The sequence below is a fragment of the Haliaeetus albicilla genome, chromosome 5, assembly GCF_947461875.1.
Source record: "Haliaeetus albicilla chromosome 5, bHalAlb1.1, whole genome shotgun sequence".
Lineage (NCBI taxonomy): Eukaryota > Metazoa > Chordata > Aves > Accipitriformes > Accipitridae > Haliaeetus > Haliaeetus albicilla.
The window spans coordinates 6,695,664-6,709,697 of NC_091487.1; the positions used below are offsets into that span (position 1 = coordinate 6,695,664).

The 14,034-nt window shown below is 53.5% G+C and overlaps 3 protein-coding genes across 4 annotated transcripts; 1 reads left to right on the plus strand and 2 right to left on the minus strand.

The window, feature by feature from the left end:
* Window positions 1–446: 446 nt before the first annotated feature.
* Window positions 447–3,135, minus strand: GPR135 (G protein-coupled receptor 135). The gene has a single exon (XM_069782969.1). The coding sequence runs from the start codon at window positions 3,133–3,135 to the stop codon at window positions 1,825–1,827; it is 1,311 nt and encodes a 436-aa protein (XP_069639070.1). The 3' UTR covers window positions 447–1,824.
* Window positions 3,136–5,046: 1,911 nt separating this feature from the next.
* On the minus strand, window positions 5,047–8,863 carry L3HYPDH (trans-L-3-hydroxyproline dehydratase). 2 transcript variants are annotated; one of them, XM_069783188.1, is made up of 5 exons: window positions 8,295–8,863; window positions 7,824–7,993; window positions 7,364–7,486; window positions 6,325–6,462; window positions 5,047–5,554 (listed from the first exon to the last, which is right to left on the minus strand). In XM_069783188.1, the coding sequence occupies exons 1-5, from the start codon at window positions 8,833–8,835 to the stop codon at window positions 5,429–5,431; spliced, it is 1,098 nt and encodes a 365-aa protein (XP_069639289.1). In that variant the 5' UTR covers window positions 8,836–8,863; the 3' UTR covers window positions 5,047–5,428. The 2 variants fall into 2 exon arrangements, with proteins under 2 accessions (XP_069639289.1, XP_069639288.1); XM_069783187.1 differs by having other exon boundaries at window positions 5,047–5,550; window positions 6,321–6,462.
* A 145-nt stretch (window positions 8,864–9,008) lies between these two features.
* JKAMP (JNK1/MAPK8 associated membrane protein) lies at window positions 9,009–13,840 on the plus strand. The gene is made up of 7 exons (XM_069783190.1): window positions 9,009–9,113; window positions 9,329–9,420; window positions 10,151–10,305; window positions 11,345–11,551; window positions 12,002–12,183; window positions 12,885–12,961; window positions 13,281–13,840. Exons 1-7 carry the CDS (start codon window positions 9,101–9,103, stop codon window positions 13,497–13,499), a joined length of 945 nt encoding a protein of 314 aa, XP_069639291.1. The 5' UTR covers window positions 9,009–9,100; the 3' UTR covers window positions 13,500–13,840.
* Window positions 13,841–14,034: the final 194 nt, after the last annotated feature.

Here is a 14,034-nt window from a genome sequence, read left to right on the forward strand (position 1 = left end):
TTAAACCTAATCTCATCATTCACAACCACTTCTTTTGCTTTACACTAGCCATACCTTGCTGCGGAAGCACAGGTATGCAAGAAATTCCTGTCCTACCCTTCTAAGAAGTCACTAGTGTTCACTTGCTGTCAAACAGCTTGTGTGAAAAGCTGTGGGTTTTCTTTTCAGCTTCTCTCTGAAACAGTATGAATACACTGCTCAACTCGTAAAATCCAGGATCTGCAGGGCGAAGTATCAGTGCTGAGAAGTAGTCAAGGGTCAAACCTTTTCCTTGTGGACTTCAGGAGCATCACAAAAGAAAATTACAGTAATGCTCACAGCATGAAAAACAGCTGCCTTAAAATTTCACAAACACTTAGGTCTCTCTCTGCTATCGCTCATCTGGCAATTTTTTACAGAAGTTCCCTTCTCAAGGCTGGGCTGAGAACAACGCCAGGCTGAGACACTTTCATGTCCTGCATAAAAGACAATTTATTTCTTGTCTCACTTACAAAATAATGATAGTATGTTCACTTGGATCACAAACATTTGAAAAAGCTGGTAAAACAGTAACATTTTATTTTTAAAGCCTGTACAACGAAAAACACTGCCTGTTCTTCACATTTAACTCTGGCAAAGATAAAGGAAGGCCCAGTCTTAGCTTCTGATTCAAAATACTAATTTAAGGCTTTAGGCCTTTGGACAAAAAAATTACACCGATAAATTCACATGAATTTATGCCGTGCAATCGCACTTCCATTGTGTTATTTACCTTTTTTTCAATGGCAAACAGAGTTGGCTTTTAAATATTAAACTCCAGCAGCAGATTGCTGCCATCAAAACAGTAATAGCTGTTCTCTGCATATACACATTTTCACATGCTTAAGAGCACACAAAGAGCACATGATATTGCTTTACCTCTCCTTTCAGATACTCACCTCTCTCACATGGCTCCTCTAAACATGGTTAAACTCTTAAGAGATGTGAGACACTTTGGATGAGCTCGGAAGGAAAACGCACACCTTGTGCACAAACTCAGTGATAGCAGTCTACACCCACACCCTTTTCCTCAGTCTGTCTGAAGAACACTCATTTCTCATATTCATAGTATTTTAAGCTGACTGTACCTGCAAAAAAAAAGAAAAGGCTGCTGAAATTCTGACAGCTGAGGTTTCACCTTCCTTTCCCTCCCTCCCAATATCATATATCTTCCCTGTCAAAACAATTACTGTTTTGTTATGCTTGGGAGTTTGAAGAAAAAAAAAAATCATCTTTCTTAATAGATCACTTCTCTAGCCTGTCCTACAGCCTGTGACTTTCTGACTATCAGCAGTTCCACATATGATGGGTTAAAGCAACATTTTCTTGCCATGATGCCATTTTCACAGTGTGGTGTTTTCAGAGTGTCTTCCAGCTGCCAGTGCTCAGCTTTCAAGCGCTTTTTTAGCACTTAACATACAGCTCACACAGTCAATCAGTTTGGCCTGTATTTGTGTGTCTGTCTCTTAGCTTCACTGTGACACTTTCTGCAGCACTGGAGCAAACACCGTTTCATTCTTGCAGTCAAGCTCTTCTGCTGGCTGGGCCTGGCGGCTATCACCAGTGTGTCAGGCCTGCTGAAAGTGAAGAGGGACTTGATTTCCCTGTGGAGCTCTCGCTGCTCGCAGACTGGGTATCCAAACCAGTTCATACAATGGAGAAGAAACCACACTGTGGCTCACGCAGTCCCGTCTCTCCCGTTTCCCGGTAATCTGGCTGCAAAGGGCTCCAAGAGCTGGGGCTGCCTGCGTTTCCTCAGGGAGACAGCCCCGGAGCCCAGTGACTCCACGCCAGGCCCCCATCCCTTCAGAGGCTGGTGTCGACAGTGTCCGCTTTGGCTGGCAAGGCAGCCTCAGAGATGGTGTCTGGTTGCCCATCCCGACAGAAGAGTACAGCGGGGTTCTTGCAGGCCCACATGGCCACCTCTGCCCCGCTCGCCGGGCTGGAGGAGGTCGGGGCGCTACCCGGGGGGCCGCTGTGCCGGTTGACGTAGCGCTCCCGGACGCGGTCGGCCCGGTTCCAGGGCTCCGGCTGGCGGCCCGGGACCGAGAGGTAGGCCGCCACGTTGTTCCTAGTCCTGTAGCCACCCTCACGACTGCGCCGCAGCAGCACGGAGATGTTGGGGTTGCGGGCGGCGTAGATGAGTGGGTTGATGGCGCCGTTGGCCCAGGCCATCCCGCTGGCTACGGCGTCCATGGTGGGCGAGAAGGGCAGGTGGCCGGCGGCGGCGGCCAGCCCCAGGATGCAGTAGGGCCCCCAGCAGCAGATGATGGAGACGATCATGATGAGGACGGTGGTGGCCGTGCGCATCTCCCCGTAGGCCCGCAGCAGGTGCCCGTAGGTGGTGAGGGGCCGCACGCGGCTCTCGGCCAGCCGCACGGCCCGGCAGATGTTGTAGTGGCAGAAGCACATGAGGGCGAAGGGCAGGAGGTAGCAGAGCACGATGAGGGCCGCGCCGTAGGGCGGCCCCAGCCGGGAGGAGCCCCAGGGCAGCACGTAGACGCAGCGGTAGGCCCCGGGCCGGGCCTCCCGCCGCCCCTCGCCCGCCAGCCCGTACCAGGGTCCGGCCAGGGCCAGGGCGGCCAGCCAGACGGCGGCCAGGAGCTGGGCGGCGCGGCGGCGGCCCATCTTGTGTCGGGGCTGGCGGACGATGGCGCAGTAGCGGTCGAAGGAGAGGAGGGCCATGGTGAGGGTGGCGGCAATGCCCAGCCCGGCATGGAGGGCGGCGCTGGCCAGGCAGAGGCGCTGCCCGAAGAGCCAGGCGCCGGGCGGGCGGCTGAGCAGGCTGAGGAAGGCCAGGGGCAGGCAGAGCAGGGCGCCCAGCAGCTCCGACAGCGACAGCGACAGCACGAAGGCGTTGGTGACCGTGCGGAGCTGTCGGTGCCGGGCGATCACCAGCACCACCGCCCCGTTGCCCAGCGCCGAGAGGGCGAAGATGAGCAGCAGCGCCAGCGCCTGCGAGGCCAGCGCCGCCGCAGACCACCCCGCCGCCGCCGCCGCTGCTCCCGCCGCCGCTCCGCCGCTCTCGTTGCCGCCGCCGCCGCCGCCGCCGCCGCCGCCGCCGCGGGAGAGGTTGCCCGGCACGGCCGCCGCCGCCGGCTCCATGCGCAACCTCATGCCCCGGCCCGCGCCGCGGCTGCAGAGGCGCTGCCCGCCCGCCCGCCCGCCCCGCTCCCCGCCCGCGCCGGGCCGCCGGCCCCGCCAGCCGCTGACGTCGCCCAGCCGCCGTTGCCCGGGGAACCGGCTCCCCCAGCCGAGCAGCGGGGACGGGAGACCCCGGCCATCACGGCTGGGGACAGGGAACCCCCCCCCCCCCCGCCTCAGCCCATACCGGCATCATCCCCATCCCAGAGTCGGGGACGGGTCCCCACGGCCCCTCTCTCCTCACGGCCCCTCTCCCCTCACAGCCTCTCTCCTCTCACAGCCCCTCTGCCCTCATGGCCCCCCTCCCTTCACAGCCCTCTCCCCTCACACCCCTCTCCCTTCATGGCCCCTGTCCCCTCACGGCCCCTCTCCCCTCACAGCCCCTCTGCCCTCATGGCCCCCCTCCCCTCACAGCCCCCTCCCCTCACAGCCCCTCTGCCCTCATGGCCCCTCTCCCCTCACGGCCCCTCTGCCCTCATGGCCCCCCTCCTTTCACAGCCCTCTCCCCTCACGGCCCCTCTCCCCTCACGGCCCTGCACCCCATCACAAAGAGGCAGGGGCCAGCTACCCCCAGACATTCCGGTGGAGGCCAGGACCACCCCCCATGCTCTCTGGGCTGGGGTCTCAGAAGCTGAGGGATTGAGGGGTCAGACCGGGACTCCCCCTCCCATCGGCAGCAGGACCCCGTACCCCTGCTCTCAGCCATGCTGGAGCTGCCTACTCCTACATGAAAAATTCCTTAGGGATAGGGATAGTGAATAATGAAGGCTGCAACCCAATTAATGGCTGAAGAGCTTCCAACCTTCCTTTCCATGCTGGGCTTCGTGACTTGCTGCCCCAGCTCTTCCCCAGGAGCCAGGCTGGGGGGCTGGTGACAAGGGAGATGCCCAGAAGCTAGAAACACGTCATGGAGTTTGCTCCTGCAAGCGCAGAGGATTGGTGCGTCACTTCTTGCTCCCCTGGACCAGAGGCTGTACGGGATTTATCTGGGGGTTACAGGAAAGCTAGGAGCAAAAGCCCCTAAAAAATCACTGTTGTTGGCAGCACAGCCATTCTCTGAACAAGGGGATTTTTGTTTCTTCCCATTCCAAAGTTATAATTTTCAAGCTGACAGAAGAAACTCCTCCCAGGCTTTTCTCTGCCAACCTTTTCCAAGCTTTCCAGTATGACTTGTTCCCTTCCACTGCATGAGCTACTGGGAGATGATTATTCTCATTTTCATGTCTCATTTTAACGAGGCACGCTCTCAGGAGCGCCTTCAATAAACAAACACCATTTTGTCCAGAGACACAGTGGAAATTACAGGCCATGAGTGGTCTGAAGCTCTGCTTCTGCCACTGCAAATCCTTGCCTACAGCCCAGGGCTTGGTTTGGTTTTTCCACCGGCAATCGTCCCTTGAGGGACTCTGGCAAAGCAAGCATTAACTGCACTCCGAGCAATCAGCCCCCAGGGCTGAGACGCAATCACCAGTAAATAATTAGCAATCAAAGGTCATAACGGCTCAGACCTTCCAATTCCTGCTGTTGAAAGTTAACCATAAGGTATTTGCAGCCAACAGTCCAAGGTAAGCAGGAGAGGAAGGTTTAGGGAAGCGGCGTGATGTGGACACCCAGCAGGGACATCAGGAAGTTCTGAGCAAGTACCTGCAACCAGCCCCAGGACGCAGCAGAGCTCTGGCAGGAATGAAAGGAGTGCACTGAGGAAGGGGGTGTCCGGACAGGTCTGAGTAGGGTAGACCAGGGAAGCTGGGACGTGAGACAGAGCAGCACGGCCAGCTGAGCAGAAGGCATCGAGAAAGAGCAGGCAATTCAAACCAACAGTCCTGACACACTTGGCAGAGTCCTGGAAATGAGCTCTGGGAGTGAAAACAAGGAGAAAGGCAGTGTCTTCAGCTGGTGTTTAATAGGAATCTCCATTTGAAATTAGTAATTTGCAGACATACAGAAGGCACATAGATTTGAAGATAGCTCTCCAAGATCAGCTCCGTCTTCTGTGAATAATTATTGAAAAAAAAAAAAGAAGAAAAAGATTATGGCTTCTCAGAGCAGCCCATATATGCTAATCACATTGCACCCAATATGCTAATCACAACAGGAGAACAAGCCCTGTTATCCTGAAACACGGCAGACACTATCACACCACCAAAGGCTGTTCCTGTTGCTCTGGCATATTGCAACGAGCCGTGTGGAGAAGCAGAACAGAAATGCGTGGGCAGGAGAAGTGCAGCACCATCAGGGAGACTTTGCCACTGCCCCGTGGCTCAGATCACTTAAAGAAGAACCCATGTTTCAGCGGGTCCTCCTCTTCGACAGTGAAGGTGGCTGTACCAGTGTAAAAGGCTTCTCCCGAGACTTCCACGATGACAGCGTTGTAGTCCCCAAACTTGGCTTCCTGCAGAGGTATTAGGATCAGGACAGAGGCGACAGGAGGTTCTCCGCTCTCCCAACCCCTCGAAATACCAGCACTACCTGGCACTGAGCACCCCTCACTGACCGCTCTGCCCTGCCCAGGTACACCCCAAAGTGCGCAGCAGCCCTTTCACCACCTCACCTTGCCTGCATGAGCTCCACACCCACACAACTGCTGCTCCGACCTCACAAGCCCCCGCACTGCCACAGCGTGGGTTTGCCTCAAAGGAGGCCAACAAGCTGGCGGCCGCTTGCAGCCAAAGACCAAGAGCTCCCTGGGGCACATCCAAACCTCCACAGCAACGTGCTGCCAGATCCCATGGGGCCAGGGCCAGGCCTGGAAACCTGGATGCGCAGACCCAGCTTCTACATCTCTGAACAATGCTCTCAGCCTTTAAGCAGGGAAGAGGGGACTAAACCAGGAATCCACCCTTAGCTGCCACTGAGAATGGACCAGACTGATTTATCTACATCAGCATCGGAGGTTTTCTCACCCCACTCCTTTCCTGATGGCTGAGAGAGGATTTGCAGGGAAGCCATGCAAGAGAACAAGGTCTTACTGTTGCTTGCTTCCCTAATAAAAAATCTTGAAGCCTGTGGCTTATGGGAAAGCAAGACACCCAGGCACCTCCCTCCTTCCATACGTCCTTCCCCAGGTACAGAAAGGCTTTTCTGCTTCTTCACTGAGCCAAGGCAACAGGACTTTTCCAGCAGTCCTCAAGACAGAGGGAAAGTCTGGCACAAGCCACTTGCCTTCACTGCCTTCCCGGTGAACAAGGACCCCGTGGTGCTGCTCCGAAACTTTCTGGTCTGATTCAGCTGGATGAGTCCCTTATGGTACTGCAAGGCGATGCGAGCTGTCACACCCGAACCAGTCGGACTTCGGTCAACCTACATTCAGAAGAGAAGATGAACCAGCTCTAGTGTTTTGGGGTTTAACAGAAAACAATATTGCTTCTCTCATTTCTCTCTGCCACCTTTATACTGGGCTTGGGGGAAACCCCTCTAGCCCAGGGTTTTGACCAGAATCTGGATACATCACAAATGAGAAGACAAAATAAAGTTTGGGGTACTTTTGGATTATGATCAGCTTTGGCAAACTTGTAGGGATGAATGATCTAATAAATGTTGAAGCTATTTAGGGAGCACTTGAAAGCTTCCGAGCGTCATAGCAAAAGGACTGAGAGGAGCAGAGGCCACCTTCCCCATTCTCATGCATCAAGGTAGGATTAGTTTTCCTTACACTAAGTGAGAGAGCTGCTGGCCAGCCTGGTTTTTAAAACCTCCAAAAACACAGTGTTGGCCAGCTTCCAAGGTGATCTGTCCCAGTGCTCCACACTCCTCACTGCTGGAAGTCCAACCAAAACTTCCCCTGCTATTTACATGACTGATACCTTACCCACTGCAGACAAGGATAGAAGTTTACGCCTCCTCTTTTCTCTCTTGCTCTGTTCATCCCCAGCAACTGTTCCCTAGACTGGGACTTTTAAGGACACACACAATGTTGGGAACCCGCCTCAGCCCCTGAACTCCTGGGAAACTCCCACCTATGGGACATGGGTATGAATGTTTTTTAAATGCCACTGTCTAGGATGTGCAGAAGTATTTCTGTCATTAGGAACTAAACCGGCATGTGTTAAGTGACACCCAGCTCTTCAGAGACATCACTGTAGCAGAAGCAACAATCGCTGCTCAAACCAAGAAGCAGCAGAGCTGTCCCTTGTCTCTGCAGTGGATGTAAGAAGGGAAAAAGGTGGTGCCTTGTGTGTCTGAGAAGAGCCCATTTCTGTACCTGTTCGTCTGCAAACACACAGATGTTGGTGGTGGGCTCCTCACTAAAGGCGTCTTTCCCATCTGTCAGTATGGTGCCGTAGAGGAAAGCCAGGTCTTCACTTTCAGGGTGATGAAGCTTGAACTGGGAACAGCACAGACAGGTTCACCAACAACGCAGCACAGCTGGACAGTCAGCAGTGCGTGCAGCACAGCTTCCTCGAGAGACCAGAGGAAGGGGACGAGGCCACAGTGCTGCGTTTCCACCTCTGCTTCTCCAGTAACAGAGACGGATGGAGCAGCAAGAAAGCGAGCTCCTTCTCACATCCTTGTGAGGCTGGAGGAGGACTCTGAAGTTCAACATGGGGCTGGAAGGGTGGGACTCCCTCCCACCCCAAGCGTCTTGGGGGAATAAAGGGCCTCACCCTGGTGCAGTCACCCCTGAAGGGCACATGTTGGGGTACTGCAGCACTCTGCCATACCTGTTTCTTCACCGCTTCCGTCACCGCGCTCGCCGCATTGACAAGGTCTCTGGTCTTTGAGGAGCACACATCAAGGCCCAGCTGCTCAGCGCTGAGGAAGGCGTAGAAAGTGCCACCATAGCCGATGTCGACCACCACCTTCCCGTGACCAGGGACGTCGATGGCCAAGTCTGGGCAGGGAAAAGGGAGGTCAGTGAGGAGGGGAAACCATGCTGAGCCACGGGCTCGCACGCAGAGCGAAGGGACCCAGCCGTGCGCAAGGGGAGGGGATGGGGACAATGACTTGAGCGCTCCCATGCCAGAGAGCAGCATGTGACGCCTTATGCCATCCCTGGCGGCCTCTGAGGAACATCAGAATTGGGTAGGGATTTGCCAGATGCCCCTCAGCCAGGCCGCCAGCCCCCAAACCACAGCACAGCCACCACCAACCCCCCCCCCCCCAAAACCCATTGCGGCAGGCCCGGTTCCCACCGGTGGCGGCGGCGAAGGCGGGCACACTGTGGAAGCGGACAGGGTTGCCGCTACGGCGGCCGTCCCAGGGCACGAAGGCGGTGACGGGCCCGCAGGGGCAGCGAAGGCGGACGGCGGTCTCAGGGCGGCTGGGCTCCACCACCAGCCCATAGTCGAGGGCGAAGCGGCCGAGGGCCAGGACGGCGTGGCCGCACATGGCGCTGTAGCCTGCGCCGTGCAAGAAAAGGGCTGCCAGGTGGGCGCCGGCGGCGGCCGCCCCGCCGCGAACCACCACCGCCCCGTACATGCCGGCGTGGCCCCGCGGCTCGTGCACCAGCGCCCGCCGCACATGGTCCTGCGTGGCCGCCACTTCCCGCCGCAACGACAGCAGCGACAGCCCCCTGCTCTCCACCGCCTCCTCCGCCGCCTCCAGCCGCGGGATGATGCGCAGCGGCTCGCCGCCCGTGTGCATCTCCACCGTCTCCAGCACCAGGCCCGAGGGCGAGTGCGGCGGCAGCCGCCGGCCCGCACAAACCCCGCCGGCCTCCGCCGCCGCCGCCATCACCCGCGCCCCGGGGGGACGGGGCGGGGACCACGTGGGGCACGCCCCCCAGCCCGCGGCCACGCCCCCCTGAGGGGGAGCAATCCCGCCCCTGCGTATGGCCTCACTCATGGGCGGAGCAATCCCGCCCCTTGGGCGTGACCACGCCCACACCGCTGTCCTCCGAAGGGAGGGGGGTGTAGAGCGTGTCCCCGCGTCGGAAGCGGAAGTGGCGCGTACGGAAGTAGCTCGGCGGAGCGGGAGGGCCTGTTGTTGGGTTACCGGGATGTTCCGCTCCGGTAGGACGGGCCGGGCCGGGGGCAGCGGGCCCGGCGGTACCCGAATGGGAGTAGGGATGGGGAATCGAAAGGGGGGGTTGTCAGCGGCTGGAGCGGGCCGGGGTGCTGCTCGGTGCCTCTCGGCTGCGGGGGGAGCCGCCGTGTGCGAGGCGGGGGGGGGGGGTGCCGAATCATATCGGAGCGCCGCGGTAACGCGGGCTGCGCTCTCCCCGCAGCTGTGGACATCCAGCCCGCCTGCCTCGGGCTGTACTGCGGCAGGACCGTCCTGTCGGTCAACGGATCCGTGGAGACCTACGGGGACTGCGGGGTAAGTGAGGCGCCGGAGGGGCTCGGCCTGGGGAGGGGGGATGGCCCCGGTCCCTCCCGGGCTGGGCCTGGCATCGGCAGCGCGGGCCGGACCGCACCGCACCGCTGCGGAGGCTGATGCGGATCCCGCTGTAAGCAGCACCGTGTCCCGCAGCCCAGCCCCGAGGTGCCTTGGGGATCAGGGGGAGATGAGGCTGCAAAGGGCGGGCAGAGCTCCCTTACCGAAAGCAGGAGCTGCTCGATGAAGCGTTTCCCGAAGGAGGTGCTGAAGGCTCGGTGCTAACGGAGCTGAGCGCAGGGGCTGTGAAAGCTGGAAGAGAATGGGATGGTACAGAGAGCTGTGCTGAAATCACTCTGCCTGCAGATTTTGTTGGAGTACTAAGGGAGAGCAAGATCCAGGAAGGGTGGAATAAACGGGGAGCAAGAAACTCTGGGGGGCAGTGGTTGTGAGCGGCCTGGTGAGTGAGCTTAGCGATAACAGGATAGCAGGAGAGGAAGAGGGGTCTTGGATGAAGCCTTTTAAACATGCTTCACCTTTCTTTATATTAAGAAGCAATAGCCAGAGAGAGCAAGGCCAGTGTAAGCTGAGAAATGGCTGGGGTTAATGTTTCATCTCTAAAAATCTGATACTTTTCTTGCCCCAGTACTACTTCAGGCTGTTTTTCTAGGAACCACAATGATTCGTTATTGGTACTCAGATGCTTTGTAAACACAGTCTCTGCTTTTTGTAGGTATGCCCTAGAGGTCAAAGAACCGATGACAACAAAATCTGCCGGGAATGTATGGGTTCTCCAGACCGCTATGACTGGCTGTACCTTGGCTTCATGGCCATGCTTCCCCTGGTTTTACACTGGTTCTTTATTGAATGGTATTCTGGAAAAAAGAGGTTCGTATACCTCTTCTTCAGATAAGTTATTTAAAAATGGAAATCTCGTATCCATGAGTGATCAACCTGAGATGCTGAATTGAACTGTGCAGCAGTTCATGCTGCTGGTTGAGTTGATATGGTAGCACATAAGCTTTGGGCAGCGGGAGGGGGGCAGGGTTATTTACAAATACAAGAGTCCTGCGGGTCCTTCTTGCCAGTCACTGCCCTCAGGAGATGGTCCGTATCTCTTTAATGTGGTGGTGGCTGGTCCTTCCGGCAATTTGGGCTGGATTGAGTTTCCCAGTAGCGGGCAAGAGTGTGTATTCCCTCTCTCCTGGGCCAGGCCTGCCACCTGCAGAGGCCCAGATCAGCGGTGCTGCACCCATGCAATGAGAGAATGAGTTTGAGTTTTCTCTTTAGGAATATGTATACTGGGGTTTGGTCCTTTATAGCATAGCTGATGTAACCTTTACGTCAGCATGGTGCATCAAGGAAGTTCTGTAAAAAAGGAGTTTAAAACCACACTACATGTGGCCATTGGGTGCCATACTGGAACTTTTAAGAAGTAATGACTCTGGAGTGTACTAAACGCTGAAAACATAGGGGACTGAGAGAGTTTAATATATTATTATATGCCATCTTTAACAAGGACTTGCAGCTTTGAAAATTTTACTTATATCGTATGTAACAATGTTATCCCTTCTGAGACGTGTTGTGTCTTGTCCTCACTGCTGCTTTCTTTGAAGCTGCAAGAGCATGAGTGTTGTCATCCCTCACCTGACAGGATGCTTATGCTACAGCAAGCTTTCATTTAAGAAGCTGGAATGTTGTTCAATCACATTTTGCACACTAAATCATCTGAGATTGTAAATGAGTTTTCATATTCAGCTTCAAATACTTAACTTTTTATTCAGACAGAGTTGTCCTAACCTTGGTCACAGGGAATAGTAAGTCTGTAGAAGGTTCTGTACTGCATGGGCCTCCACTTCCCAGTCAGCATTTGAATTTCCTATAGGTTTAGCACATTAGTAGTAAATCTCTCTTTTTCCTTCCACAGCTCCAGCGCATTGTTGCAGCACGTCACCGCCTTGTTCGAGTGCAGCATTGCAGCAATTGTTACGCTGCTCGTCAGTGACCCCGTCGGCTCTCTGCATATCCGCTCCTGCAAGGTGAAGAAGCTTTCGGACTGGTACACGATGCTTTACAACCCAAGTCCTGACTACATCACCACGGTGCACTGCACTCATGAAGCAGTCTATCCCCTGTGAGTCTAAAGGCATTTGTGCTCCTGACTGTCCCTTCCTTTTATACAAGCATGTTTCTGTCTATGCCTCTTCTCAAAGCTGCAAAAAGTGTTCAGATATAACTCAGACCAATGAGTATCAGTCCCCTGAAGTCTTTCATGCATTGAGCTGTTTTATGTGTGAAACACTTAGCAACACCTAATGACTTTCTGAGCCACCGAAGAAGGTGGCATTGTCCAGGCTATTTAGCTATGAAGCGTAAGACTTCCTTTTTTTTCCCCTTTGCTGCATCTTGACCGTTTCCCCTAGGAAAAGTGAACCCGTCATTCTGTGTTTACATCCTTTGATTTAAATTCTTTAGACTTGACTGACTCTAACCCCAAACTCTCTGGTTCTGAGTTGAGTCTGCAGGAGAAAAAGAACTGCATGTTTTAAGGAATTTCTTTTTTTTTTTTTTTTTCCCCCCCCAGGTACACCATTGTGTTTATATATTACGCCTTCTGTCTTGTGTTAATGATGCTACTTCGGCCTCTTCTGGTTAAGAAAATTGCCTGTGGTTTAGGAAAGTCTGATCGATTTAAAAGCATTTATGCAGCGCTCTACTTCTTTCCTATCCTCACCGTGCTTCAGGCCGTTGGAGGAGGCTTGCTCTGTGAGTTCCCTCCTAGTAACACTCATAAATGCACCTATAAACACACACAAACAAATGACTTATGGGAGGGAGGGAAGGGACATGACACTTTTTTGGTTTGAGAATATGGACATTGTTTAAGGTTATTGTGAGGAGTCTTACCTGAAAATGTTGCTCAGTAGTAGCCCTGTCCTAACGAGGCTCCTGACCAACACTGCTTTGCCTCTGCCAGTGCTGCTAGAGACTGTCCTTTTCCCAGAAAGGGAGTAGAGGGGCTATGAGAGGAAACTACCTCAGAGGGAGTTAATTCCACTTCCTGCTAAGGTAGAGTTTGTCTGATTTCAGAGATGGCTTATAGTATAAGTTTGGGGAGATAGCTATTTTTGGTTTAGCTTCCGGCATACTTGTCACTTGAAGAGGACAGGTGCCGCAAAATCCCCACTCAGCCTGACTACTTTTCTCGTTATCTGCCTTTTTCAACTAGTGATTTAAGTGTACAGTAATTCCACCTAGAAATATTAGAAAAAGTTTGAAAACCTAAGACGAAAGTGTTGAATAGTTGTATTGGACCCTTACTGCTGTGCGTGTTCGATGAGATGATAAGAGGCAGGCTGTAGTAGCTTAGTTTACTTCACACCCATGGTTATATGCGGAAAAACTCTCTCTTCTGCAATGTCTATCATGTTCTTTTTCCTGCTCATGTGTTCAATGTTTGCCTTTAGATTATGCCTTCCCATACATCATACTGGTGTTGTCTTTGGTTACACTGGCTGTGTACATGTCTGCTTCTGAAGTGGAGGTAGGTAAACGTGTTTCCTATGTTAAAACTCATAATATAAAATACTGGAATGAGCAGAGACCACTTTGTCTCTTGCCTTTTCTCAGCAGTGTATTCTGCGTTTAAACCTCTTCCTTTATGACTTCTCCTCTTAGCTGGAGGCAGAAGCTCCTGCGAGAGTTCCCTCTTGTGGCGCACTGAGAAACTGTGTTATGTACAGGAAGGTCTCAAACCCAGGAGGCTTCCCACAGTGTCTCTGCGCTACCTAGGAACATCTCTTAAACATCAGGGACTAGGTAACAGGCTGAATGCTAACAGGATACTCTCTTTATTTTGCAAGTCTTTCAAGGATCTTCTTGTGAGGAAGAAAAGGCTTGTTGTCCTCTTCAGCCACTGGTTACTTCATGCTTATGGAATCATCTCCATTTCCAAACTGGATAAGCTTGAGCAGGACCTGCCGTTGCTTGCCTTGGTACCTGCACCTGCCCTCTTCTACTTAGTGACAGCGAAGTACACCGAGCCGTCGCGCATACTCTCAGAAGGTGGAAATGGACATTAAAAGGAGCCTGTGCCAACAACGCTGTCCTAACGATCTGGATTAAGCAATTTTAGTACTTGTTACACTTTGGAAACTTCTGTTTTAAAAGAAGTTATTTATGTACAAGACTTCTAGGTGAAACACCTCTGAGTGAGACTGTGTAATGTTAAAAAGCTGCACTTTGTATTCTTTGTGTCTCGTATAGATCAAAGGGAATGTCTTTGCATCTATTTATCACTGTGAATCTGTATAAAAAGCCTGTGCCACATTCTAGTACAGCAGTTTGCTTGTATATGTTTATTTCCTAATACAATATTTTAGGTGGTGTTTGAATAAAACAATAGAGCCTGGTTTTCAATAGACTTTCAGTAAAACAAATAGGGCTTGAATATACCATAGAGCTTCACATACGTAGAGCTTTCTCATCACATACTCTAGCTGCTATCCCCCACCAGTGAAAACAGACTTTTATCTTTCTTCCATCAAAAAATAAATCATGCTAAGCATGATTCCTCATGATGCTTTAGTCTGACTGCTAGGTAGAAGGAAAGGAAAG